Below are 24,659 nucleotides of genomic sequence, written 5' to 3' on the forward strand. Positions count from 1 at the left end.
GCTTTCGTTTCTCGCAGCCTCCTCATCGACCTCTCCACGGCGACGGGCCCACCGGGGCATTCCTATGGATAGATCCACGTGATGATTGTTATGTAGATGATCCCTGCGCAGGGGTTCAACAAGGAAATTTAGGCTCCGATGCAAGCGCTGGGATTTCACTGGTTTAATATTGATTGGGATGGCAGAGGTCCCTGGCCTATCGCTGCAGAATACCTATTGTTGATTTTAATCAACTGATCAAGATGGAGATCTCCATGTGGTGGTATATATGTCAGTAGCCTCATCTTATCAGAAAACCCAAGTCCCTTGTGGAACTCGTTGCACGAGGAGATAATAACCACCACACCCATATAAGTGTAATTGACTTCATTGGTAAGTAGGCGCTTAAGCTTAAATTATACCGCTGTAATACTAGTAGTACTGGGAAAAAATCTGAATTGAGATAAGTGAAGGGCTTTGGATATTAACGATCTTTCTCTGTTCCTCGACACAAAACAGGCTAGCGGAAATGTCACAGTATGGTGGCTTCTAAAAACAAGACTATATTAGAGCATTAGAGCTCAATTATATAATTTCACCATAGAAGATATGATTTCACTTTGTCAGTGGTACAAGCTTATGAGAATAGGCGTTCAAACTTAACAGGGCATTGATCTGGGGTGTCTTTGATCCACCGTGGGTTTCGGACAACTGGAACTATTATTCCATGAAACCTGATAAACTTTAATCAGTTGTTATTATGTGACCCACAATTCGGACTATACCAATAACAACATGGGGGAGGCAAGTCACAAAGAAAAGAGACAGGGGACACGTACATAGCGTAGGCTTATCGGGATCTAGTTCCCCTAACAGGTCATAGAGGTCAATTATTAAGGACGTGGATGAACTCCGCCTTTACCCAAATCCAACAAAAGATATCCTCCTCATTTGATCGAACTAGAATCTTACGTGAAATGGGGTTATGCGGGAGCGAGGCCCCGTTGGGAAGTGTGATCATGGCAACCTCTACCGTCAGAGTACATGGGAAGCTGCCTAGAACCCATTGGGACGATGGGAAAACCACTATTGACCTACATTGATCCGATCACCAGGTCAGCTGGCTCAGCTCTACTATGCAACATATTGACGCAACGCCTGTCCACCTGGCAATCGGAGCTCTGCTTCGAGACACTGGCTTGGATCTTACTGCCAGTGGTGTTCAGGACGATAAAATGGTCAAACGCCGACAAAATTCCCCAAAATAGCTTCTTCAGCAGCATTAAGAGTCGACATACGTCAGAAGCGCCATTTTGGGTAGTTGCTTTGGGCATCGCCGTGTTTATTACCCGTGGGACTTCTGCAGATTGCGAGGGCGCTGAGGAAATAGTGGCAGATGAACATGGATGGCCTGATGGTTCCAAGCCTGCAGTGGGAGTACAAGTCTCTGTTTAAAGTCCCGTCAAGAGCCGGACCCCTGCGACAGGCAGTTTCAAGGTCAATCGGACGTCTATTATATGTATAGCTAGATACATGTATGCGCAGTATAGTTGGATATAAATGTGATATATCAGTCAGCCCTATGGTGGGCCAGGATTGATAATACTATTCAAGTCCCTATCAACGAGCACATCTAAAGTATATGAAAGAACTCCTTGGATAAATCTCATATCTAAATAACTTACACTCCGACATTTTCTTAATAACCCAGCATCACAAACGCCCATCCCAACGCCCTAATCAACCCACGTACCCTCCCCTCTTACCATCCTATACAGCCAGATTATACAAATACCCTACCTACCGATGCGCCCACCCATTCTCCGTCAACACCTGCATCTCATTAACTAAACAAACACGCCCCATCTCCCTATCCCCCGACCCCTGCCCTTCCCACCTCGCCACCCGCGACGACACAACATACTCCTTAAACCACGGCGTGCTAAACCACCTCAGCATCCGATTCATCCACAACCCCCAAAAGATCGACCCCGCCGAAAGCCACACGTCATCCCCTGGATTAACCGCCAAATAGGCCGGGATATTATACCCGACCCGCACGTTGGGGTTCAACCACACCCCCTTGTCCCGGGATAAGGGATTGTCCGTGTGGATCAGGCAGCACTCGGATCCTTCTAGGTGGGATTTTGCGAGGCTGTCGGAGATGCCACGGAATTTTAGCGGGGAATTTTGGTAGAAGGGAGAAGCGTCCATTGCCACTGCCGGTTCAATTGTTAGTTTTGTGGGCTAAGGAGGTTACTTGCATTGGGTTGGGGGTTGGGGGGAGGGGATACGAACCTATGCCGTTCCAGCAGCTGGTGACGGGGGCGGGTTGGCTGGTTTTCAGGGCGTGGCGGGATGCGCGCGAGCGGAAGTAGGGCCAGGATTGCATGAGCATGTCGTGGCCGTCGCTGTCGCGGAGGGCGAAGGTGTCGTAGAAGTTGGGCGGTTTGGAGAAGTCTAGTGAGCAGGTTGCGGCGTAGTTACCTCCCCGCGTTGAGAGGAGTTTAGTGATATCGTTGGCCTGGGGGGATGGAGTTAGTACATGAGATGGAAGATGGGGGAGATATATAATTGGCTAGAGGCTTACGGTGAAGACCACGTCGTTCAGGAATAGGATCTTGTCGTAGATGATCCCCTCGCTCTCCTTGTCGTAGAGCGGCTGCAATACTAGATTCCGGAGGTTGGCGAGGTAGGGTATACGGCGTAGCTCGGTTTTCCCGATTGGTGTTTCGATCCAGCCCTCGCCAGTGGGAGGTCTACTGATTTCGTCGAGATGGGTCGTCTTGTCTAGGATGATTTCCCTTGAGATATTATTTGCGGCAAGCTGTTGATCTAAGTGGAGCAAGGCGCCTTTGGTATCGTCCCAGCTGCCGCTTTCCTGGATGCTGATGAAGACGTTCTCGGGCCCAATCGCATTGGCCAGGTCCACCACGGCTGGGATCCATGCCTCGCGGAGGATTTTCTCGCTGTTCCAATGAATGCCCGCAATGTATAATTTTTCATCTCCCAATATTCCGGGATCAGAGTGTGCCTGCTGCACGAGGGTATATTTAATGTGAAGAACCTCCACTAGACTCCAAATTAGGATGACTAATGCAAGGGCTACGCGCAGCCGGCGTGTCCTCCTACTCGGGGAGTAAAGGAGTGCTTTCATGCCGGTGTGGATTGCATAAGGATACTTGCTTATATCATATGTGCGTTCGTTATATAGCAATTTTTGCAGAGAAACTAAATGTGGCTGTTCCCTTCCCAAGGGCGCCATTGCTGAAATAAAGGGGCCGCGCTAAAAATATGCCTTGCTGCCTAGGAGTTCAGGGGGTTTTGGCATGCTTGGTGCTTGGCTCTCAAAAATGTACGAGAAATAGAACCCCAACAAATCGACATGCTTGGACGGTTTAAAAAACCACATATTCCGACAATGCTGAACTAAATAGGCGCCTGATCTACCATCCCAGCCCATCAGCCCAAATGCACCCCGGATTTCCGCTGATCAGAATCCGGGAAACGTGTAGATCGCGATGAACAGACGCCAAGACGCCGAGCTTATGTGGAGTTGTTTGTCTGGATTGGCATTCCTCCCGGATTGGTCCGGGACGCGCGGATGATCAATCACTTAATGGATTAATGGATCAGTCAAGATGGGCTTACTCGGGCTTACAGTTCCGCGTGATTCGAAAAAAAGAAAACTACGGACTGCCTTGTCACTTATCGCAATTCAACTTGATATTTTTAGGGCATTTTATTGGACCAATTCAACACATATGAGTTACAGCAGCGAAAAAATCCATTCGACCCGCTCTAGTGAACTACAAACAATCCCCAAAAGAGCCATAGTTGGCTTGAAGATAATCGATTATATAATTCATGCGCGGACGCCATCGCCTGATCACCCCCATAGTCCACGGAGCACTGGTGAGATATCTGAGAGCCAAGAATGCATTAGCAATGCTCTGAAGCATCATACCTTTCCGCAGGAATGCTTTGGAAATATCGCAAGGGCTTGCATTGGTTTCAAGAGTGACCCCGCCGCCAATTTGGAGGTTGAGGCCCATGGCAGTCATGACAATATCCGCGTGGATTGATTCCCGCTATTGAGGAGATTGCTGTTATAGTGATATAATTTTGGATATTCGCCGTCTCGATTGCTGACGTTACCGCGATGTAAGCTCTTGAAGAAGTCACACTCTGGACAGGCCAAGAGCCTTCCTTTGCTCTCAGACATTATACCTCGGAGTAAAATGGGGGTCTACCTGGATGTGGCTCGGGAAGTATCTGAAGGTAACTGAGTCAACCTAGCAGGCTACTCGCAGACAAGCTTCAAAACTAGGATCCACCCGCTCCAAAGTGCTCAGGACTTGCTCCCACAGATGACTCCTACCGCGCTTGACGAAAAACTAGAAACATTACAACGGTTATCCACGTCCGGAAATTCAGAGACATTGTACTTACGGTAGTTGACTTCCTTATCTATAGTAGCTGGCTTGTGATTCCTGCTTGAAAGTGTCGAGGATGCTGTTATGTCGTGTAAAATTGTTTGGAACCATTGCGTGTCCCTCGGACGTCATGAAGACGATCGGGGTTTACCAGTTTATAGCGAAGAAGTGGCAAGATGAGCATGGCAAGGAGAGCATTTGATAGCGTATTCACCTGGACCATATTAATATATCGAATTAACAAGTAACTAGACACATTTACCTGCAGCGAAATATCAAACCCATCTGAAGAGGCCATCCCCTGAGAGCACCGTACACCCGCATTCAGAATGACCAGAACACTTGGACTCCGGTCTTATTTGTCTTATTTGGCTAATGAAAGCTTTGACCGAATCAAATGAGGCAAGATTGCATACTCGTACCGTAACTTGGGCTGTTGGAGCTTGCTCGAGGATTTTCTGTCGTGAGCCTCACTCTTGGGTACTGCATCACCTTAGCCCCTGTGATACCAGCTTCAATGCTAGGTAAGAGCCAATTGCGGAGTTTGCCCCTGTTAAGAGACCTCTTTGTCTGTGGAGCTCAACTGGTGGGACTTGCGGGATAGTATAGGAAAGGACAATATCTATCAAGCCTTCTTAGGGAATATGAGACCTAAGGTTTGAACTCTGTAGTGAGACTGCACAGTGTTCCGATTGGTTGTCAGAGAGCCAGACTACGACGCCTGACATTGAGTGAATGATTTCTTTCCAGCCAGGCTTGTGTTGTGTTATTTTGTTTATCTTCTTTTCCCCCACCGCTCCGTTCTGGCCTTCTACCTCCTAGTCTATACTCTTGACCAGTTCATATCATGATCTGACCTGGATTCATTGCCACCTTGATATGTGTATCACCTTAATCAGTTGACAAATCCAATTTACACCTTGATATTCTCATTCTCAATCACAACACATCTCGAACAGGTCATCACTTTCTAACCCACCGCTGTGTATTTATCGCGTGGTCAACCTCCCAAAGCATACCTTGGCTCACTATTGTCTGGTTGGCTGTACAGCTGACTTCCTATCTTCTCCTCTAGTCATAATGCTCTACAGATTACCGTTAGCCAACAATAGTCCTGTTGATCAATCCGCGGGCATACTCTGGAAGCAGTAGAGAGGTTCTTGAAGGCCACAAGAGGCTTAGGAAAGTGGTCAAACATAGTTTAGTAATTCCAAGCGTATTCGAGCAAACTTTAAGTAATAATTGAATGGACTATTAAAGTAATTAAAACAGTAACATAATATGACTTGCGTTAGACCCGATAGAATGTACAGATATAAAGGCTTCCTTTATCTCTTGTTTGCCTGAATCAGCAACCTCTCTTATATATAACTAAGCTTTAAGCTCTGTCGGTATATCTTTACAACGTTATATCAGTGTGACTGTCTCTAACACAGATGTCCTAGTTTAGAAGAAACTATGATATGTAGACCACCTCATATTTTTCTCCTATGCTTCCTTCTCAGTACTGTCATCGGGCGTATGACCGCTCGATTGGAATGAGGTCTCTACGTTGAGCACAAAACGACTTCTCTTCCTTAGCCTGTCCCCAAATAGCCAGAAACAAACAGGAATTGGAATGAGGAGCGTGGCAATACAACCCAGAAGTGTAGAGGCCCACTGGATTCCCATGTTGTCAAACATCTGGCGAGAGAAGAGAGGAAAGCTAGCTGCAAACAATGACCGGACGAATGTATTGGCAGCGATTGCAGATGCGGCTCTGAATATAAAGTAAGCATCTTTAATAGACACGATCGCAGCGGAAAATAAATAAACCCAGACCGCAAGGTTGAGAAAAAGAGTTCCGTGACTTACACTGTCAGATATGTATCAACTAAGTAGTTGAATAACTGAATAAATATAGCGAGGAGCCCAAAGCCAGTAAATATCCCGCTCAGTGTCGGCACAATCCATGGGATATCTCGAGTAAAGCCGGTCCATCCAAACCAGAACAGGCCTGCGGCGAATAAAACTCCACCGATCAGGGCGGGTGGTAGACGCCATTCGGGGATGGGTACCTCTCCATTCTTGATAAGCTTTCTGTTGTACGAAGGTGCCGAGACAATGATATATCCCGTAGCCACAATGACGCCAAATATCATACCGAAGAAAGGTAGCCCACTGATACCTGGTGACATCCCGTAGACGCCCTGAAACACCTCGGTGTAAGCTGTTAGAAAGCAGTAGAGCAATCCGTATATAAAACTCAAATAGAGCGTTACGGCTTGCATCAAGGGCTCTGTCGTGAGTAATTTCACAGGGCGAGTAAAGTTTTTCGCTACAAGCTCCCTGAAATCGATCTCGATTTCTTCTTGTTTCGCATGGATCCCCCAGTTCTTGGTATGTCTGCGGAGCTCCTCAGCCTTGTGTATCAAGACAACTGGTGGGTAGGACTCGCGGAGGAAGAAAATATTGAGAACGAAAGACAGGTATCCCATCAATGCAGGTATGTAGGCTGTCCAGCGCCAGCTAAGATGCGAATTAATAAAGCCGCCGATAAAGGGAGCCAGAAGAGGCCCAAAGAAGACGGTGCTGGCATAGACTGCTATCGCACCACCACGCGAGCGATTGTCGAATATATCTGAGAATATAGCAGCGACCACTGCTACTGGACAGCTACCAAATAGACCAGCAAAGAAGCGAGATATAAATAAAGTCTGCAAGTCTTTGGCAGTTGCAACAGCCACGTTAAACGTCGCGAAACCGAATATGCCGGCGAGAACGGGCAGGCGACGACCGTAAAGCTCGGAGAGCGGTGCCCAAATTAAGGGCCCAAATGCGTACCCGCTAATAAAAAGGGAGCTGGTTAGGGTTGCAACTTCTGTGCTAACATGAAAGGCGCTAGAGACCTGGCTGTTTGATGAAGAGAAAATCGCCGAATCGAAAGTGGAGCACATGCTTGTATATGAGAGTATCGTAGAAATGAAAAGTCTTTATGATGTGCTAAAATTTAGAAGATGATTGATATATAGACACGAGCTGAGAGCAACTCACCTGCGAGATAGGCTCCAATTTTGAGGGTAAAGAGGATCGTCTGGTCCGTCAAATCCCACGACATAATCTTCCCGTTCTGGCAATGGTGGTGGGTATGGTTTTCCCGCACCGAATGCTGGAAGTGCCTTTCTTGATGAGGAGTACCTCGCCGAATTCAGACTCTCCCCAACAGTTAAAGCATGCTGAAGTCTTTGTGACTCGATCCTATCGAGAGTATTCAACGCTGTGCCGCACCGCTCCAGGTTACCTTGAAGTTCTGGGTCCGACATGTGTTGCGTTGATATACTGGCGCTACCTATGGATGATGATATGGAGAGCTGTCTCGTCAACGTATTCCCTGTTTCGCCATTCGAAGAAGAACCTGAAGGAGCTTCGCGCCACGACGATGCATGATATCTGACGTCCTTCTGTGTGTTCTCTATCCGAACAACAGCATCCATACTGAGCCAATTGTTTAGGGCGGTTCAAGCACGGTCCATTGACAGAACTTCCACATGGATGACTTTATATACATTTCCAGATCAACAGGGTCGATAAAATATTTTCGGATCATAAACCCATGCTGTCCGATCCATGTCGGTCTCGGGCCACTGTCGGTCGGACTACATAAAGTCCTCAAGGTATCCACCAACCTGTATGGCATCTTTGAATAGCACCTGCTTACTGCAGAAGTGCCCCACATTGAATAATAAGAAATTATTGGCCCTAATGCTTATGTGAACCGTGGAAGTGAGCAGGATCCCACATTCCCGATATTTACCATCGGTCGTGGGGACCGAAGCCTCCGAGTAAACGATTGTTATTGGCCTAAGGGGGCCTCCACCATACTAAACGGTAGTGTCCATCGGCAGCGAGGCTCCGAAGAGTGAAGACTACATATCTCCACCCGCTGGACAGGATACCTCTGCTAGGTATCAGCGTCGCCATGAAAAGAGCTCAGGAGCGTCGTGCGTTAACCCGAGACTACGCTTTAGAACAAAAATCTCGGTCCTGCATTTGTTGTCACCGACGCAAGGTTCGCTGCGATCGGAAAACACCATGTGGAAATTGTGAAAGGGCCGGCTGGGACTGTGTGTATCCAAGTACAATTCACAGGGAAAGTACACGCCATAACCTCTCACTGCATCAAATCAATGAACGCCTGGAAAGGGTGGAGTCCATGTTGGCAACTCTGTGTGATGGATATATATCATCCACTAGAGACAATGCAGGAGATCAAGAGAGTGAAAATTTACCAGATGCACGCACAGCATCCAATCGTCGCTTGCATTCGTGGGAGGTCCTCCTTGAAGATGGAGGTAGGGTCCAATACATTAATAATTCGAACATCCGCGACCTTCTGCAAGATGTAAGTAGAACAGCCAGTACCATCATGGTGCAAACCAAGGAAGTGAGGCAACCTGACTAGTGTATGCAACTAGGAAAAGCAGATGGAACTACCCCAGGCGACTACGCAAGAGAGCACTACAGATACGTCTTCCTCCCCAAACGATCGCTTGAAACTTGACATTCTTCCTGGACTTTCGTGTGGGTCGACAGATCCTTCCCAGCTATTCCCGGAACCGTCACTCGCCCTAAGATTATGGGCTACTTACGTCAAGAGTGTCAACCCCGTCCTGAAGATTCTTCATATACCGACAACGCAGTCAGCGATTATCGGAACGATCCTTGACCCCAGAGCTGCCAAACCATCCTCAATAGCGCTTGGGTTTGCAATCTTCTTTGCGGCTGTCACAAGCCTGGATAATCGCGAAGCGTCGGAAGTGTTGCCGGAGACACGGAAGACGCACCTGAAACGATTTGCAACTGGAATGGATCAAGCACTCGTGCAAGGAGATTATATGAGTAATCCCAGCGTAACTGAACTACAGGCCCTTGCCATATTTGTAGTAAGTTTGCTATTTGCCATTTCTAGCATATGTCCTAATCATGAATCGAATGGAATCTAAAAGACCTGTTTACGTGTTCACGATATTGGCCGTGCCGTATGGGTGCTCATTGGAACCACAATCCGATTGGCCCAGTCGATTGGGCTCCATAGAGATGGACAACTACTGAAACTAAGGCCATTTGAGGCCGAGATGCGACGCCGCTTGTGGTGGCATCTCTGTCTTCTTGACTCCCGATCGCCCGAAGACCATGGGTTTGAATTCACCATTGACGTATTCGCCCAGATGCCACCGATCCCACTCAATGTCAACGACAGTCAGCTCTACCCAGAAATGGAGTGTCTCCCGGCCGGGTCCGATTCATGGACTGAAATGACGTTTTGCCTTGTCCAAATTGAAGCAGCCAAGATCCTACATCCTGTTTTGCTCACAAAAGGAAGCTCAGCAGTAGCTTCCTTTCAAGACCTCTCCACCAAGCGGAAGATGATCGACGATCATATCGCTTATATGCAAACAAAGTATCTCGCGAATTATAACCCATCAAATCCCCTGTATATGGCCACGTTTCACCATTATCACATCGCCTGCGAGAAGATGAAATTTATGCTACAACACCGGGAAGAGCTCTATCTGCATCCACGTAGAGAGTCGCAGGATGACTTGGAGAGCATGGTCAAACCATCTTTCAAGATGGCATACTGTGTCCTTGAGAGAAGCTATTCGTTAATGGCTAGCAAATGCACGGCACAGTTCAGATGGCTCTTTCGAGCCTACACTCAATGGTACGCTCTGGCATATGTGCTACGTTGCTTGTCCGTTTATCCACAGTGTGCCGAAGCAGACCTTGCCTGGGATATGGTCGATAAAATATTTAACTCCATTGATGAGTTTCACGATGGCTTTTTGAGGCTTTCAGCCACCAGCGAAAGTGGTAGCATTTGGGGCTGTCTGGTCTCCCTTCGTGCACAAGCATTGCGTTCAAGGATGGCTCAGCGACGATTGCATGTCTGCTCAGATTGTCAATGCCCGGACGGTCCTGGAACGGGTCTCAATTTGCCTCCCGTCCACGATCAGCTTCAGCTGTCACAAGATATCCTTGAACGTCCGGCTCAGCTACATTTCCCGACTGTTAGTCAGGTGCCACAGAGCTTTGGAGTACAAGACCTACAGGCCTCATATCTAGGTTTAGAGGAAGGAGCATGTGCCCCGCAAGATACTCAGATGCCGGCGATGGTATTTGTAGAAGATTGGTCCGCTATTATCAATGGTAACCTGGATATCGTGGATGGGCCGTGACCTATGAAGGAAAGTAAGAATATAAAATTCACTCTTTGCTTCTACCATGATACTAAATATATGTGAAGATCAAGACAACTACGATTTTCATAATATACACTTCACTTACTTGGGGAGAAAGGTTCCCATCCGGGCCAGCAGCCCCAATGCAAAATGTATGTTCCATTGATAGCTGGAGGTACGTAAGGTTTGATCAGCACTCTCATTGATAGCGGAACAGAATAACAAGATACACTATTTGGATGCCTCCAGCAGTGCATCCTCTAGTTGCTTAAGCTGCTCATTACTCATTATATGTCCCTGGTTCCGGAGTATCGATGGTCCAAGTCATCGAGATGACATGAACCCTCATTTGGACCGCATGGGGATAGCGTGTACCTTAATCGGTTAAAGTAATCGAAAAGATGGAAGGCAATGACATGCGGCACCAGAAAAGAATAATAAACCCGCGATGTAATTATCTGTTCTATGGACCATTTTCCATTTGTTGGGTGTACCAATCCTCGAGTTTTAGAGCAGATAAATTTTAGCATGAGATTGGAGCATGTCTATTCGACAGCTTTCCCTCCGACTCGGGTCATTGACACGGTACGACTAGAGACATAACAGTATTTAAAGTAGTTGAGAAAAGAGGGTCAAAAAGATGGTGCAGTTTCAACTACGATGTGGTACCAGACCGCTGGCTGCTCAGGATCCCGATGGCTAGAGTCAATATCACTGTCCTCCGTATTCTGCTCGATCCAGGTATTTGGATCTCTCGACTCCTATGATTATATTGCTACTCTCTAGATAGGCTCCCGTCTTCGTCGCGAAACAGAATTATTCAATCGGTTTTCCCTGTTTAATATGCTCGATGATAGAAAGAACGTATAAAAGTTATATGATAACTTCAATTGACATAACATGGGCCTGTTACAATGTGGCATCCAACTGCTTTCACTTTGTCTCGCTTTTTCCACCTACCCTAAATTTCTCTTTTTCATCCACGGTCGCTCTCCATTCTGGTGACAGGGTGCGAATAAAGTCCAGCATGGAACAGGCATCGGCTTGCTGTTCAGTATTTAGCCACTATTACTTCCCACTATGAATTGAGATCTTACCTGGACTATCCGCCAGTTCTGATAGGGTCCCACAGTAGAACACCAAGCAGGGGGGCTAATAGAGTGAGTTCAGCATTCAGGGAAAATACAATGGACACACGTACTTATTAGCCAAAAGTGTATTCCCGCCTTGGGCACGCCAGGAGATACTCTTGTTCAATCTACTCTGTGCCTGAGCTTCCTTGTCGGTCGTCTCAGTTTGGTGCGAGGCGCTGGCAGATGCTTGCACATAGGGTGAAGAGAATGATGCACTAGCCGCCACCTTCATCCGGTTGGCTTTCTCAGATGCGCTACTGCCGCTAATATTGCTCGAAGATTCGGATGAGAAAAGCCTGCCACCCAGCTCGACTCGTCGGGCAAAGAACTGGCCTACAGCAGTGTTAGTAGGGTGGTATTAATTTAAAAAAGTGAGGCCTAAGAAGAACATGCCATATTTTGCGTGCCATTCCACTAGGCCCTGCGTACTGTCGATCGCCTTCAGGTCTTCCGCGCATTTGTCGGTTAGTTCAACACTCCACTTGTCGAGATAAACCCACACCCGGGGGAACTGTGGAAAAGGTAAGTGTCTGTTAGCTACAACTATGATAGTATAGGTTTCATACGTTGTAGCTGATATTCATCACCCGACTCTCGTGGGAAGTAGCGCTACTAATGGCATCTTGAGTACCCTTGCTGAATCCAGCCTTGACTTCAGCACTGAAGCCTGCAGCACCACCACCACTGCGAAGGTCAGTTTATTTTCATAGTAGCTTAGAGTAAGATAAGCTTACATGCTTCCTTCTATATCCGTCTGAGAGAAGGAGCTTGACGCCAAGGAGCTAGAAATAGCATTGGCAGTTTCAAAGACATCCACATAGGAATCATCTGCGATGAGATATCGAGGCATGTAGTATTTGGGCTGTACGGTCAGTACTAGCTCCATTTAGACCTGACTAGATACTGACTCACATTTGCATCAATGTCAGGCTTTGTATCCAACTCATACCGTTCAAAGGTCCTTGGCAGAAGTTTGAACGCTGGAAGGTTTTAGTATATATCATTGGCAATGGCATGTACTGAAGTTACCTGGATACGGGGCCTTGTCAACATTGGCGATATACCCTTCTGTATTCTTGTTCTTGTCCTTCTTTTCAACAATGGAAAAGACGTTTCCGCTCATTAGACTGTTGTTGCGAATGACACGATTCCAGTCCTGCTCCGTCATTTCGGAAGGATAGCTGAGGCTGTTAGGATTGAACTATGACACGCAGAAACAGAGAGGGATAATTACGTATAGCTATCCGCAGAGGCTTGCCAGTCACCCTTGCTGAATGTGCTTTCTAACTCCTTCCATTTGGCTTCCGGGATCGTGATTTTACCATTCTAAATTTTTCAGTCAGAGGATACTCAATAAAAAGAGCGATAACGCACATCAACGGAGACATTCAAGCGTTCCGTGAGGAAGCCTTTCTCAGGAGCTTCACGTTTGGTCTTCGGCTTGGTGACTAAGTAAATATCAAATTCATTCGCTGTGTTTGCTGAGGGCATTTCCTTAGCCGTGGTCTCAACGCCATCCTTGTCCATGGTCTCCTCTTTGTTGGGGGTTTTCGTTGGAGGGTTGGAGTCCTAGCTTCCATTAGTGCATTACAGCCATGAGTCTAAGCTCGTCTTACATTTTCGGTGGCCTGAAGCCCGAGATACACTGACAATACGGTCTTGTCCCGAACCTCGGCGCCCTTGTTGGTGCAAAACGCGGACTGTTGTCTGCAGCTTGTTATTATAGTGTAGCAGGGAGAAGGGAGATCATGACATACTGTCTTGAGTTCAAGACGCTTTCCTTAATAAGAAGCTTTCTGACCTCCCCAAGTGTCTGTTTCTTGAACGCATCAAGATCATCCACATCGAGGGGAGCAACGCTGGCCTGTTTGGACGTCCCGGCATCCACGTCATGCAACTGGACGCGGACGACAATGGATGTCTTAGCCATGTTGTATATCAAGGTATCTACTAATGTACTCGGCCACTGGATATTGAGAGCCAAAGTTGAACTGGGGCGTGCTATCGTTCTGAACGTCTTTCTTTATCCTCCTGCTCGGAAGAGGCATATTTCCGCATCATGGCTCGGCTGTCCATGGGATGATGCCGATTGTGGCTGCGCTGAGAGAGGACTGGACCTGACCGGCGGATTTCCGGCTTCAGAACATTGCAAAACCTGTCACCACGCTGCAAGGCGAACCTATCAACCCGTCATAGACCATAAATACTGGACCATGGCAGCGGGTTGTTGACGTGTCAAACTCAAACTCTCATGCGAACTGAAGCCCGAGGTCTCCGATCCGCTGATCTGCACATTTCCCCACCTAGTCTTCAGCTATGATACTACACAGTACTGTATAGAGTGGTATTAACACTTACAACTAGTATCAACTGGACAGTAGATGTCTCGTCGCTGCACCCATCCTCATTGACGTCAAGGGACCGCAAACCCAGCTGAGGCAAGAACTGCAGGATTCAGCTGGAGAACGCGATCGGCGGTGATCATCACGGCCGTGCGCGGTACCATCACAACAAGGCGACGAGGTTGAGCGATTATTCGATGGAACGAAGCATCAGCGGCGTCTTTTGCCTTTCGGAGTGAGCGGACCATGCCGCATCCAAAAGCCTGCCTAGGCTTACTTAGTTCAAGAACAATCCTCCGTATGTGGTACTCCTACCACCTTGACCATGATCCTACCATATCCACCCGAATCACCTCCAATACCTCATTTATCTTCCTGACAACAATATAATAATGTCAGTTCGAAGCACCGTGCGATTCCGCCTAGCATCAGGAAGCCAATACCTCGGCCTTCGCAGGCCCGTCCCTTCCCTCGACCGCCTGAAAGCATCAGACCCCGACGGCAAGTATCCGAAGATCCAGGAAATGATCCGCAACTACAAAGAGCCAGAATGGCTCAATGACTATAAGGAAGCCATCGATGACCTTCGTAATAGAGAAATAAACGACTACTACTATCGTAGACGTTTAGAAACCGCGAAGCCGAAACAAAACCTCGTATCCGACCAATTCCAGTATCTGTTCTGGGCAGCTGCCGACCCTGGTATTGCAGGCCATGTCTCCCTTGTTGAAAAAACCGATTCAATAGATTGGGAAACTACTATTCAATCAGGCCCCTCAGAAGCATGGAAGGTAAATATTGGCACCACTCACTACCGTCAACACAAATGAGAAAGACTAATCGATCTTCCTTTCAGCTCAAATACGACACACCCTACGAGTTCAAGAAGCCCGGATGGGGCGATAATATCCTCCTCGCGACCCCGTCCATCTCGGGCTACTACCATAAAGTTCTTCTGGCGTCCGGAGAGCGCAGCTACCTAAGCTCATACAAGGATTGGAATGTAGATGGGATCAAACCTGGACCCAAATTCAGCTCTCATTTTCGGTTTCAGAAGCTTTCCGATAGTACGTCTAGCTTCCTGAAGAACGGGGACAGTGTGTATATAGAGATAACCACGCCAGACGATGAGGCCAGTGGAAAGGAGCGTCTGCGATCCAAGGTCTCTAAAATTCTGAAGCATTCGCTCGGAGGTGAGGAGTGGACCGAGGAGATGAAGTTGTCGCGTCTTGCTTTTAGATTTGAGGTAGTCCCACGGGACTGAGTTACTGGAATCCATCAATTAGGTGGCGGTGTTCAAATCGTTCCTATGAGTCCTACGTATTTTTATATTTCGCTCAACTCGGTGTTTGGACATACCTGCATTAGCATGTACTATCTTCCGGATAAATAACCTTGTTCTTTAGACAGAGAGTCTCTGTCTAAACATGATTCTAAAGTGCCGTGTGTCCCTCTAGACGCAGGCAAGGGTGATGTCCTCATATATTCGGGGCCCCTTTTCTAGGAGACGTTACAGTTTGCAGACTTAGGAATATCATTACATTTGCTGTATTGTCTCATCGCTTGTCATTCCACAACACCATAGTATAAGCATCGTGAATACTCACAGTGCCATAACATTCACAAAGGTATGAGAGCCTGTGTATTGGAGTAATATTGAATATATCAAATGCTCGTCACTCATATCGATAGTTTCGCCTAAAGAGTCACCCGGCCCGTCGTAATATATAGCTATACATCCTGTACCAACCACTCCTTCCATCTCGTATTTCCTTTAACTCTTCCCTGATCTGTGACCTATACCAACACCATGGCTGCCACCAAGCCAATCGGGCACTGGACGTCCCAAGGAAAGGCAAAGAAACTACGAGAGTTTGGTCCAGATTTGCACACAGCCTCGATGCAGGTTCTGTCGCAATGCATGGAGGTTCCAAAATCCTTGCAGCCTCAGGCTGGGAACACAGCTCTAATGCACATTCGAGGCCTTTGCTTCATGCAGACATTGATTGATACCTTGACCGATCCCCACGGAGTGCCGGACACCCGCAGCCGGTATCCATGCACAACTTTTCCGAAACGTCTACCAGACGTACGTTGGGGTATTCCACGCTCACAGTATCAGAAGGGGTCACCTTCGCTCCACTGAAGCTCAGAGAGTAGGAGATAATAAAACACCCACTAGTCCAATGCGTTCTTTGCGCAGTGTGGAGATACAGAAGGCGTTGCCAGAACCTGATGTAGAGCAATGGGCAAAGTGGCTTGCCACAAATATTCCCACCGGTGTTCCACGGTTATATGTTCAACTAGAGGCCGCTTTCAGAACCTCATGCCTCGTTCCTGTAACTGTCGGCATCGAAATCTGGACTACGCTTCGTGCGGACGATAAGGCTCTCAACGTTATCACGCTTGTTAACTCCAGCAACACGGTCTCTCATCTGTGCTAATACCCAAAGTTTGAATATTGGCCTAGAAACGCGTCAGGGGCAGGAGGACTAGCCCATGCAGTTGATTGGCGTATGGGATGCGGTGGCCACTACATGAAATACGAAGATGCCTAAGTCGAGTCAATGCAGCCAGAGGAGGACGAAAATTCGCAGAAGAAAAGTCACAGATGGTCAAATTAGAAGAAGGGCGGCTTAATGAGGATTTAGGTTTTCCCCAAAGGTAAGGGATAAGGGAATTCCCAAGAGACAGGGGAGAGCCTGGCACATGTAGGATAGTGAAATGGCCCGCAGCAATGTAAGATCATAATGCAGTCGAGGTGTATGGCTATGTAGGCAGGAGGGTCACGGGATTGGCGCTTTACCAGAAAAAGGCCTATGGCTGGATAGCACAGCACGCATCTGTAGGCGGTTATGTATTGGCGAGCGGAGGGAGACAAGCAAACAGGAATTGGGGGCGGATGGGTGGAAGATGTCAGGGGGGCGACTGCAAAGACTGCTCTACAGCTTGAAGCTTTTCACAAGCTTTCACGACCTCAGGTACTATCTATTATGGAACACTATCGTGTTATATTTCCCGTCGGCTACCTAAAGCTTAGAATGGTCTATAAATCTTGCGGGACAAGACTTTAATTGTCTTTGGGGGAATAACACCTCGGAGATCGTTGCCGTAGATTAACTTTGATAGACGTCTTCTAGAACAGGACGACCCACGGTTCCGGTTTCAGGTCTTGCAGAATAAGGTTGAAGCAAGCCTAGCCATAATTTGCCACCTAGCGGGGTAGCATAAATTGTCTGATATAGGAGCATCACCACCAGTTTCACAGTTATAGCCAAATAAGATGAAAGGACGAAGATAATTTCTTGTCCGTTTGAATCAATAAATATGACATCTGTACCCTACTCCAGACTGAAAGTCACCGGACAACCGCCTGTCCACTCATACTTGGCCTGCGATGAAAGGAAACTTAAGGTATAATCTTTTATGCGCTGAAAAAAAGAGCCATTGCGTTAACCACGATCGCTCGCGTTCCTCTCAGTGTGACCGCCTGAAGCCTTGTGCTTCATGCCGCTCGCAAGGAGTGCTTTCCCAGCGTACATGCACCTGTACTATCAAGGATGACATTACTAGCGAGCCGAATGATACAAGAGAACAACTTACGACGAAAAGCCCGAAATTGAAAATCGAGCGGGGTCTTGCAAATACCAAAGCAACCCGATGCATCGCATGTTTAAGTAGCCCATCAGGCCATGGTACTGGTCGTCCGTTCAATCATGGCATTATCTTGTTTATAGGCTAATGCAACAGTAGCAGAGCGTAATATCAGCCTCTCCTCCTCTATTCCAACTACTTCTATCGTACTCGAAAATGTTTTGCAACGTTTACTTGATGCATACTGCTCTAAGACAGAAAACACCCAGATACAGCCTGCTGTCCTTGAACAGGTTGCATCGTTAAGACATTCATCACCCTTGATATGTGAAGCACTTTGGGCCGCATCTCTTCTGATCATAGGTCGATCTGACTCTAATCCGGGCCTCGTTTCAGCAGGCTTCCTATACTATAACAAAGCCATTAGGCTACTAGGAAGATTATTGTCACAGCTTAGTGGGCAACTCTCATTGGAAGCGCTTGGAGCTACGTATCTTTTCGGGGTCATCGAAGTTAGTTCAGGATTCCTTCCCAGATTGCCTGTTAAATTAAGACTAATCCGTTACTGGCTGGTGCAGATGTCAACTTCGTCTCATACAGCATTACTCAAGCATGCGGGTTGGGCTCTTCACCTGCTCCAACGTCGATCACCGCAGCTCCATCAAACTGGACTTGGGAAATCCCTATTTTTAGATGTGCGAATATACTGGGTCAGGCTTTTCTTACCAGCACGGTGAAAGTTTTTTCTCTGGACTGGTCTAACCTTGGCTGATTCGCAGGTAACCTTTGCAATTCTTCGTCGACGTCGTACGCTTTTAGCCACGGAGGAATGGTTGGCAATACCATGGGTTAACGACAAAAGACCCAAGGATATTTTACAACAGCTCCTAGACATTGCATCCGGGGTACCTTCTTTCCTTGCGGAGTTAGATTATATTATGTCTATGGTCAACGAGAACTGTCTTTCACCACTAGAGATGCGGACTCAACAGGAGAAACTCAATGCCAGAGCAGACAAAACTTTTAGGCAGCTAGACGCTTGGAAGGAATCCGTTGCCTCTGCATACCCACCTGGAAGTATCTCGAAGTCTCCAGCACCGTACAAGGACGATTTTCCGATCTTTCAATGCTATAATCCTAAAACGGAAGTCGAATTCGCAACGCATTATGAGTATCCCAATGTTATTCTTGCCCACACGATGTGCTATTATTGGGCACTACTCCTAGTAATATCAGAACCTACGCCAATTCCTCTTCACTCCTTGAAGCCATGTGAACGCTACACTATAGCCTGCAATATATGCCGCAGCATCCGCTACTTTATTTATGCTGCCCCAAAGAACTTGATCTATCGGCTGCTGTTTCCTTTGCTTATAGCACATAGCGTCTTTGTCCCGGGCTCCGTAGAGATGGAATTTTTGCGGGATGTGAGCAATTATATCGAAAGGCATTTCAGGACTGCTATTTTCACCTCAATGATGGGCTCCTTGTCTGATGTCGACTACCGGGAACTGAGTAAACTGTTCTGAGTCAAATCAAATCTAAATACTACTCTTCCTTCATCTTCCCCGAAGGACTCTTGTCATACAGTTATATCGAAGACGCTCGAGGCGATCGGGTGATGTTTCCCCACTGGCAAGTGGATCGAAACTACTTGGCCATGTCAAGGAGTACTTCCGCCTTTCATGAATCTCAGAGACATTGTCCGGTTCTCCAGGACATTCATGGACGCCCGCGAAAACAGTCAAGTTTCATACGATTGACTACGTTATCTGCCAGCGCGAATAGACCCACACAACATTGTGGCAATTCTAGGACACTACGAGTCAGTGCGGGAAGGCGCCTTTGTACCTTTCATCACCTCATATTATTCGTTTGCTGGTGGAGGACAATTACACATTCCGCCTTAAATTCCTGCGGACTGCTTGGCTAGTAGGGTTTAGCAGCTATCGATCTGATCTAACGTCACTTTGGAATAACTATCCTCACTACCACAAGCCAAATCAAGTTTCCGTACATCAGACGTGATGTCTTGTTTTAGGCAACAGTCTAATCATATCCCTAGGAATCCTCTTACTGCCACTTTGCCAGTCGCTTTTCAAAAACCTATGGACAATGGTGTTGCTCTGGACGGACAGCCCCCAAGGAGGTGAATGATATAAGTCTGAGGGGATGGTTACTGGTGATGGATGGTCAATGGCGGTCCAAGGTATATGAAAACTCAGACTCTCAAAATATTCCTCTTTGGACAATTCGCCAGGGCAACGTCTATTTGCGAGGACCTATTATAATATGTACCTCCCTATAACAGGAAGATTTGACGGCAGAGGAAGAGTAACGATTCCATTGGACAGGGTGTTTCGCGGTGACTTTCTATTGTTAGGTCAGGGTACACTGTCTGCGCCCGATCCTTATATAATCTCTCTAGGAAGCGACAAGAATCCGTCAGGCCAGACCGCAGTAATAGCTCAACAAAGAAACAGGTACACGTAAAAAGGTGGTCGCAACCTTTTGGGAGTATGAAGTATAAATCAACTCGTGAATCTGCGAAGAGCTCGCCAACCTTCCATTATTGAATACGCCCATGAAATTACCCAGTATCACAGGCACCTGACATATGCCTGGTGAATTAACCACCTGCGGAAGTATGTGGATTGTTAAAATACTATGGTAATCAGGCTACATATAAAGAGCCTCACGATTCTCACCTAGATAGGCCTTGAGATAGTTCGATAGGGTCCTAAAGTCTGATCATTTTAATATCATTTTAATATCGTTTAATACGAATAGCTTACAAGCTATTCTACATCCACCTCAGAACCCTGCCAAAGTTAATGCCAACTGTTGAAATGACTTATCAATTCACAGCGGCCAAAGGGAGCGGGTCGAAGAGGAAGCAGAAGAGTCAACAGAAACGTAGACTCAGGGAGAGTTTATTTACAAAAGCCTTTCAGTACGGGCTCAAATGTGACGCAGACGTCTGTGTCACCGTGCGGACCCGACAAGATGGAAAAGTGTATACCTTCGAGACCGATTCCTTTACGGGATGGCTACCCTCCATGTGGAAGCCATTAGTACTTCTTCCCTCTCTGGCTTGCTTGGATCGCTGCTCACTTTCCCTTTACTAGGACCTGTACTATCCCACGCCAATCAGAATGTTTGGAAAGGATCTTCGCAAGAGACCATCCATCCAAACGACATCATCGACCCAAAGGCCGACAAACTCTACCTAAAAGTGATGACAAAGAATAAAAAGTATAGGTGTCCGCCGCAGTCCTGAGTTGAGTAGAGCCAAGTCCGTATTGACCCATATTTCTGCTTCCGGGTGGAGGTTTGCTTGGTCTAAGTCAACCGAGGATCCTTGATGTTAGGAGGATTGTCTACAAATATCATACTTTTTGTGTTCCGCATACGTAGGAGTCATTCCATTTGCAGCGCCACTGACGCGCATATCGTTGCATACAGAGACAAATACCGACTACTTCTTCGCCTTGGAGTATCGCTCCCAAGTACAGTAGCGCCCGACATCGCCTTCTATGTCGGAAACACAGAGATGCTCTTTCAAACCCTAATCACATGGTCCTCTGAATCCAGATATGGTTACTCCCGTACTTTGGATCATGTTTCGGTTTTGAACGGTAATGTTCAAACAGACGAGAGCTGTAATACTATGTATTATTACTGATCCAAAAATAACCATCCCTTAGTATCGTCCCTCCCTAGTCAAGCAACCATTAACGCCCTAAATCGTTGCAAAATGGCGCGAAACCTGAATCGCTGGCAGTGTAAGATGATGGCACACATGATACTGTAAGCAGTAAGAAAGGACTTATTACATCATAAATGGCCAAACTGGCAAAGTGTAATGAGCGTTCTTTCACTAACATACATAAGAACATGCGGTTGTTCAGCCCTAATTCTCCAAAAATCACATTTGTAATCTTAGCAAAGATTCTATAGAAGTGCCTTGACATTAATATAACACTATTCTGAGCCTATATATAGTCATTGTATCAATTCTCAGTTCAATCCAATTAATGGTTGTTGAGATATTGCACTGTAATTCATCGCATCTAGTATGTGTCACAGCAGTAGCCGCTTGCTTGTTGTTGCCGCTCGCTCGTGAGTTACGTTATATACGTTGCACGCTATCATGTAAATCGTCGGTTTCTGTCTGAGGTAGAATGGAATTTAGCCAGTTGAGCAAACTTCCATTTAGATCATTGTTGCAGGCCCTCGCTCTCATCGAGATCGAGTTTTGCTAGCTTCCATTGGACCCGTTGATCTTCCAACTAGCCTTGGGTATGATGTCTTCTTAAATACTGCCCACGCGTAGCATTACACCACTGCATAAATGGCACCCATTGTATCAATCATGCACCGATCAAAGATGTGGACGCCGTTTTCAAGCGTTGACTCCTTGCGAGACATTCCATAAAATCCCACAATTCTCCATCCACTCGGGGCAGTAAAGGTGACCTTGTCATCAGACATAACACCTATCGAGAGTGTGTTTGCAGGGTTTGACGAGGTAATCATCATCCCACTGACACTGCGCACTGGAGTTCTACTTGTTGAGAGACCACTCAGGGACTCCCAGACAAGACTAAATTGCCTGAAGGACAATGTGACCGAGCTAATATATTCACCCACGCTGAAGGTTAGGGTACTGAAGGTCGATGACTTTTACGTTTGGGGATTTGCAGCTGTTAAGGACGGGTTGGTGAAGATGATCTCGTATCGCTCAATCATGGGATAAGTTGCATCGTTGTTATGCCATACAGTAATCTTCGTGGAATCTCCAAGCCCAGAAGCCTTGGGGGGAAACAGGTCTAAGTCATTAAACGAAGTGCAGTCCTCCTTGTATGGAGTTAGGGGTAGGCCGGTAATGATATATGCCCGAGAATTGCCTGCTCTCTAATAAAGCACATAAGTTGAAGAAATTGAGGAAAGCAAGAAACGAAGGGTGGAGAGATTTTCTATGAAAGGTAGTAAGCGGGGGTGGTGGTTAACTTACTCGAATGCGGCTGGAGGCGAAGATATAGGAGCGGGGCCAGGCACAGGGCCAAAATTTGGAAGAGGGTTGGTATCACCAGTATCATATTTGCGGAGCTAATCTTTGACATCGTCGGGATTGGCTTTTGCAAAGGCTAGGATATCCTTATGATGCTTCAGTATGTGTGCCACGAGATCTGGGGTAGCATTAGAGAGCAAAAGGCATTTGTAAATAAGGTCGTCAACTGGGTTGAGCACAGGATCTCCCCGGTCGATAACAAACTTTCGCTCCTCAAGCAGCGATAAATAGTCCTCCAAGGCCTTTACTACCCTGGATGGTGCTGTAGAAGTCCAGAAGCGCTTTCATTCGCCAGCTCTTGCTTAGGGCTTTGTCTTTAACAGCATTGCGAAACTCATTCCAGGTTTTCCCTTCTAGCTTTTTGCGATTTTTCGTCCACCAGTCGTAGATGGTTTTCGTGTCCTGGGATTTGGCAACGGCGCTCCCTGCTGCGAGGATTTTTTGTTTGTCAGTTAAGGTCGCCGCGGAGGCCTCAAAAGATTCTTCACAACGGCTAAGCCATTCGGTTATCTCGAGAAGAGTAACGGGCCCAGTGAAACTCTCTACTTTGGCCATTTTCAAGCGGAAGGAAAACCTTGATCTGACGAAAAGTACCTAGATATGTTCAAAATGTAGACTTGAAAGTCTGCTTGATTCCACTGTCTGATGAGGGGTCAAGGAGGGGCAGTAAGGTCTGAGTCTTTCTATTCTTACCTTGCTGTCTAAGCAGGTAGCCCTCGCTATAGTTAACACTACGTATTATTGACAAGGACAAGCCTCGATGTGACGCACGCGCTGTGAGGCCTGAGCAGAGCTGTAAGGCATTAGCCCATGATCCTTGGTTTCTAATAAGATCCGAAACCGCAACATGGTGATAAGAAATAGCGGGGATTCCGAAACCCAACCTTACTGTAGACCTTGCCTATCACCTTAACCGGAAATGGAACCCCAGGAAATACCAGGCTCTCCAGCGCCACTGGCGCGCATATCGTTGCATACAGAGACAAATACCGACTACCTCTTCGCCTTGGAGTATCGCTCCCAAGTATGTCAATCAACATTACACTGCGTCTTGGCACTGCTGGCACCCATATTTAGTCCCTGGTCTAGAAGCAGACATATTCTAAATCGTTCGAATCTCACGTAAGAATGATTCAAAAGGGATAACACTCCCATCAAGCTACATATTGTGGCTACCTGAATATATGACATAACAGCCTGTAGGCTAGATGCATGGCCAACTCCCAAGCCATTCGCTTTCCAATCCTAATATCTGCTTGCAACAAGTTGCAGATTATACGAAGCTGGATTTATGCAAGGAGCCTGAACAAGATATTTCAGCCTGCCACTACCTCAAAATTGACGGAAGTGCATTCTCAGCCCTGTATATACAAGCCTCTAGCAGCCTAGAATATCGTTGTGCCTCGTTCCCATGGTCAAGGACAGAGATACTGTCAACGAAAAGTCCCACCTAGGACCTGCGACCAGCCACCCACCCACCCAATCTAGATTCATGTGCTGCAGCAGACATCAGGCAATAGGATAATGAGATTATATGATCATAAGATTATTTTGAGGCCTATTAATATTGCTCATTTTCCTACTAGGTTAGGAAATCACTTCCATGATTGCGAGCCTTACGTTTCAGGGCTAGATTACCAGGTAAAATGGAATCTCGCATTTCCAGTAGACGTCTATGCCTTGCCTCTCTCAAATCCGAATAGGCATATTCGAAAGCTTCAAATCTTATCGAAGGGCGAAGTGATTACCAATAGCTGAATTAGCTGAACGACCTAGACGAGAATTGTTTGCCTTACCAATAATATAATGTGTCTGCTGCGGAGCTAATCAATTACCCTATTATCTCACGCGACCCGTTTCTTCATGCTAAAGCGACTATC

General features: G+C 46.9%; 9 protein-coding genes across 9 annotated transcripts; 4 read left to right on the forward strand and 5 right to left on the reverse strand.

Annotated features, from left to right (window-relative positions):
* Positions 1–1,779: 1,779 nt before the first annotated feature.
* Positions 1,780–3,136, reverse strand: BDW43DRAFT_301404 (glycosyltransferase family 69 protein; the record flags this gene model as incomplete). The annotated part of the gene is made up of 3 exons (XM_032045037.1): positions 1,780–2,198; positions 2,278–2,503; positions 2,570–3,136. The coding sequence occupies 3 exons, from the start codon at positions 3,134–3,136 to the stop codon at positions 1,780–1,782; spliced, it is 1,212 nt and encodes a 403-aa protein (XP_031898827.1).
* Positions 3,137–3,872: 736 nt separating this feature from the next.
* On the reverse strand, positions 3,873–4,693 carry BDW43DRAFT_281262 (uncharacterized protein). The gene is made up of 2 exons (XM_032042486.1): positions 3,957–4,693; positions 3,873–3,894 (listed from the first exon to the last, which is right to left on the reverse strand). The coding sequence occupies exon 1, from the start codon at positions 4,202–4,204 to the stop codon at positions 4,040–4,042; it is 165 nt and encodes a 54-aa protein (XP_031898828.1). The 5' UTR covers positions 4,205–4,693; the 3' UTR covers positions 3,873–3,894; positions 3,957–4,039.
* Positions 4,694–5,903: 1,210 nt separating this feature from the next.
* Positions 5,904–7,888, reverse strand: BDW43DRAFT_320589 (MFS transporter; the record flags this gene model as incomplete). Its single annotated transcript, XM_032049104.1, has 4 exons — positions 5,904–6,174; positions 6,270–7,385; positions 7,449–7,704; positions 7,744–7,888. 4 exons carry the CDS (start codon positions 7,886–7,888, stop codon positions 5,904–5,906), a joined length of 1,788 nt encoding a protein of 595 aa, XP_031898829.1.
* Positions 7,889–8,336: 448 nt separating this feature from the next.
* Positions 8,337–11,030, forward strand: BDW43DRAFT_281264 (transcription factor domain-containing protein). Its single transcript, XM_032042487.1, has 5 exons — positions 8,337–8,796; positions 8,870–9,337; positions 9,401–10,646; positions 10,702–10,811; positions 10,886–11,030. Exons 1-3 carry the CDS (start codon positions 8,374–8,376, stop codon positions 10,631–10,633), a joined length of 2,124 nt encoding a protein of 707 aa, XP_031898830.1. The 5' UTR covers positions 8,337–8,373; the 3' UTR covers positions 10,634–10,646; positions 10,702–10,811; positions 10,886–11,030.
* A 238-nt stretch (positions 11,031–11,268) lies between these two features.
* Positions 11,269–13,699, reverse strand: BDW43DRAFT_312610 (uncharacterized protein; the record flags this gene model as incomplete). Its single annotated transcript, XM_032047397.1, has 13 exons — positions 11,269–11,397; positions 11,597–11,683; positions 11,734–11,788; positions 11,838–12,102; positions 12,199–12,280; positions 12,336–12,453; positions 12,504–12,631; positions 12,682–12,749; positions 12,799–12,950; positions 13,004–13,095; positions 13,144–13,338; positions 13,386–13,476; positions 13,527–13,699. The coding sequence occupies 13 exons, from the start codon at positions 13,697–13,699 to the stop codon at positions 11,269–11,271; spliced, it is 1,635 nt and encodes a 544-aa protein (XP_031898831.1).
* An 804-nt stretch (positions 13,700–14,503) lies between these two features.
* On the forward strand, positions 14,504–15,375 carry BDW43DRAFT_312611 (uncharacterized protein; the record flags this gene model as incomplete). The annotated part of the gene is made up of 2 exons (XM_032047398.1): positions 14,504–14,902; positions 14,968–15,375. The coding sequence occupies 2 exons, from the start codon at positions 14,504–14,506 to the stop codon at positions 15,373–15,375; spliced, it is 807 nt and encodes a 268-aa protein (XP_031898832.1).
* A 546-nt stretch (positions 15,376–15,921) lies between these two features.
* BDW43DRAFT_312612 (uncharacterized protein) lies at positions 15,922–16,555 on the forward strand (the record flags this gene model as incomplete). The annotated part of the gene is made up of 2 exons (XM_032047399.1): positions 15,922–16,163; positions 16,237–16,555. The coding sequence occupies 2 exons, from the start codon at positions 15,922–15,924 to the stop codon at positions 16,553–16,555; spliced, it is 561 nt and encodes a 186-aa protein (XP_031898833.1).
* An 867-nt stretch (positions 16,556–17,422) lies between these two features.
* BDW43DRAFT_281265 (uncharacterized protein) lies at positions 17,423–19,669 on the forward strand. The gene is made up of 5 exons (XM_032042488.1): positions 17,423–17,525; positions 17,593–17,806; positions 17,865–18,217; positions 18,284–18,415; positions 18,485–19,669. The coding sequence occupies exons 1-5, from the start codon at positions 17,439–17,441 to the stop codon at positions 19,232–19,234; spliced, it is 1,536 nt and encodes a 511-aa protein (XP_031898834.1). The 5' UTR covers positions 17,423–17,438; the 3' UTR covers positions 19,235–19,669.
* A 3,323-nt stretch (positions 19,670–22,992) lies between these two features.
* BDW43DRAFT_312614 (uncharacterized protein) lies at positions 22,993–23,334 on the reverse strand (the record flags this gene model as incomplete). The annotated part of the gene is made up of 1 exon (XM_032047400.1): positions 22,993–23,334. The coding sequence occupies one exon, from the start codon at positions 23,332–23,334 to the stop codon at positions 22,993–22,995; it is 342 nt and encodes a 113-aa protein (XP_031898835.1).
* Between the last annotated feature and the right edge of the window lie 1,325 nt (positions 23,335–24,659).

Source organism: Aspergillus alliaceus, assembly GCF_009176365.1.
Source record: "Aspergillus alliaceus strain CBS 536.65 unplaced genomic scaffold BDW43scaffold_31, whole genome shotgun sequence".
Classification (NCBI taxonomy): domain Eukaryota; kingdom Fungi; phylum Ascomycota; class Eurotiomycetes; order Eurotiales; family Aspergillaceae; genus Aspergillus; species Aspergillus alliaceus.

Coding starts and splice junctions, on each gene's coding strand:
- BDW43DRAFT_281262 (XM_032042486.1), bottom strand. CDS start 4,204: ATGTCTGAGAGCAAAGGAAGGCTCTTGGCCTGTCCAGAGTGTGACTTC.
- BDW43DRAFT_281264 (XM_032042487.1), top strand. CDS start 8,374: ATGAAAAGAGCTCAGGAGCGTCGTGCGTTAACCCGAGACTACGCTTTA. Junction 8,797..8,869: donor TCCGCGACCTTCTGCAAGAT/GTAAGTAGAACA, acceptor GTATGCAACTAG/GAAAAGCAGATGGAACTACC. Junction 9,338..9,400: donor AGGCCCTTGCCATATTTGTA/GTAAGTTTGCTA, acceptor GGAATCTAAAAG/ACCTGTTTACGTGTTCACGA.
- BDW43DRAFT_281265 (XM_032042488.1), top strand. CDS start 17,439: ATGACATCTGTACCCTACTCCAGACTGAAAGTCACCGGACAACCGCCT. Junction 17,807..17,864: donor AAGTAGCCCATCAGGCCATG/GTACTGGTCGTC, acceptor ATGCAACAGTAG/CAGAGCGTAATATCAGCCTC. Junction 18,416..18,484: donor TAGATGTGCGAATATACTGG/GTCAGGCTTTTC, acceptor GCTGATTCGCAG/GTAACCTTTGCAATTCTTCG.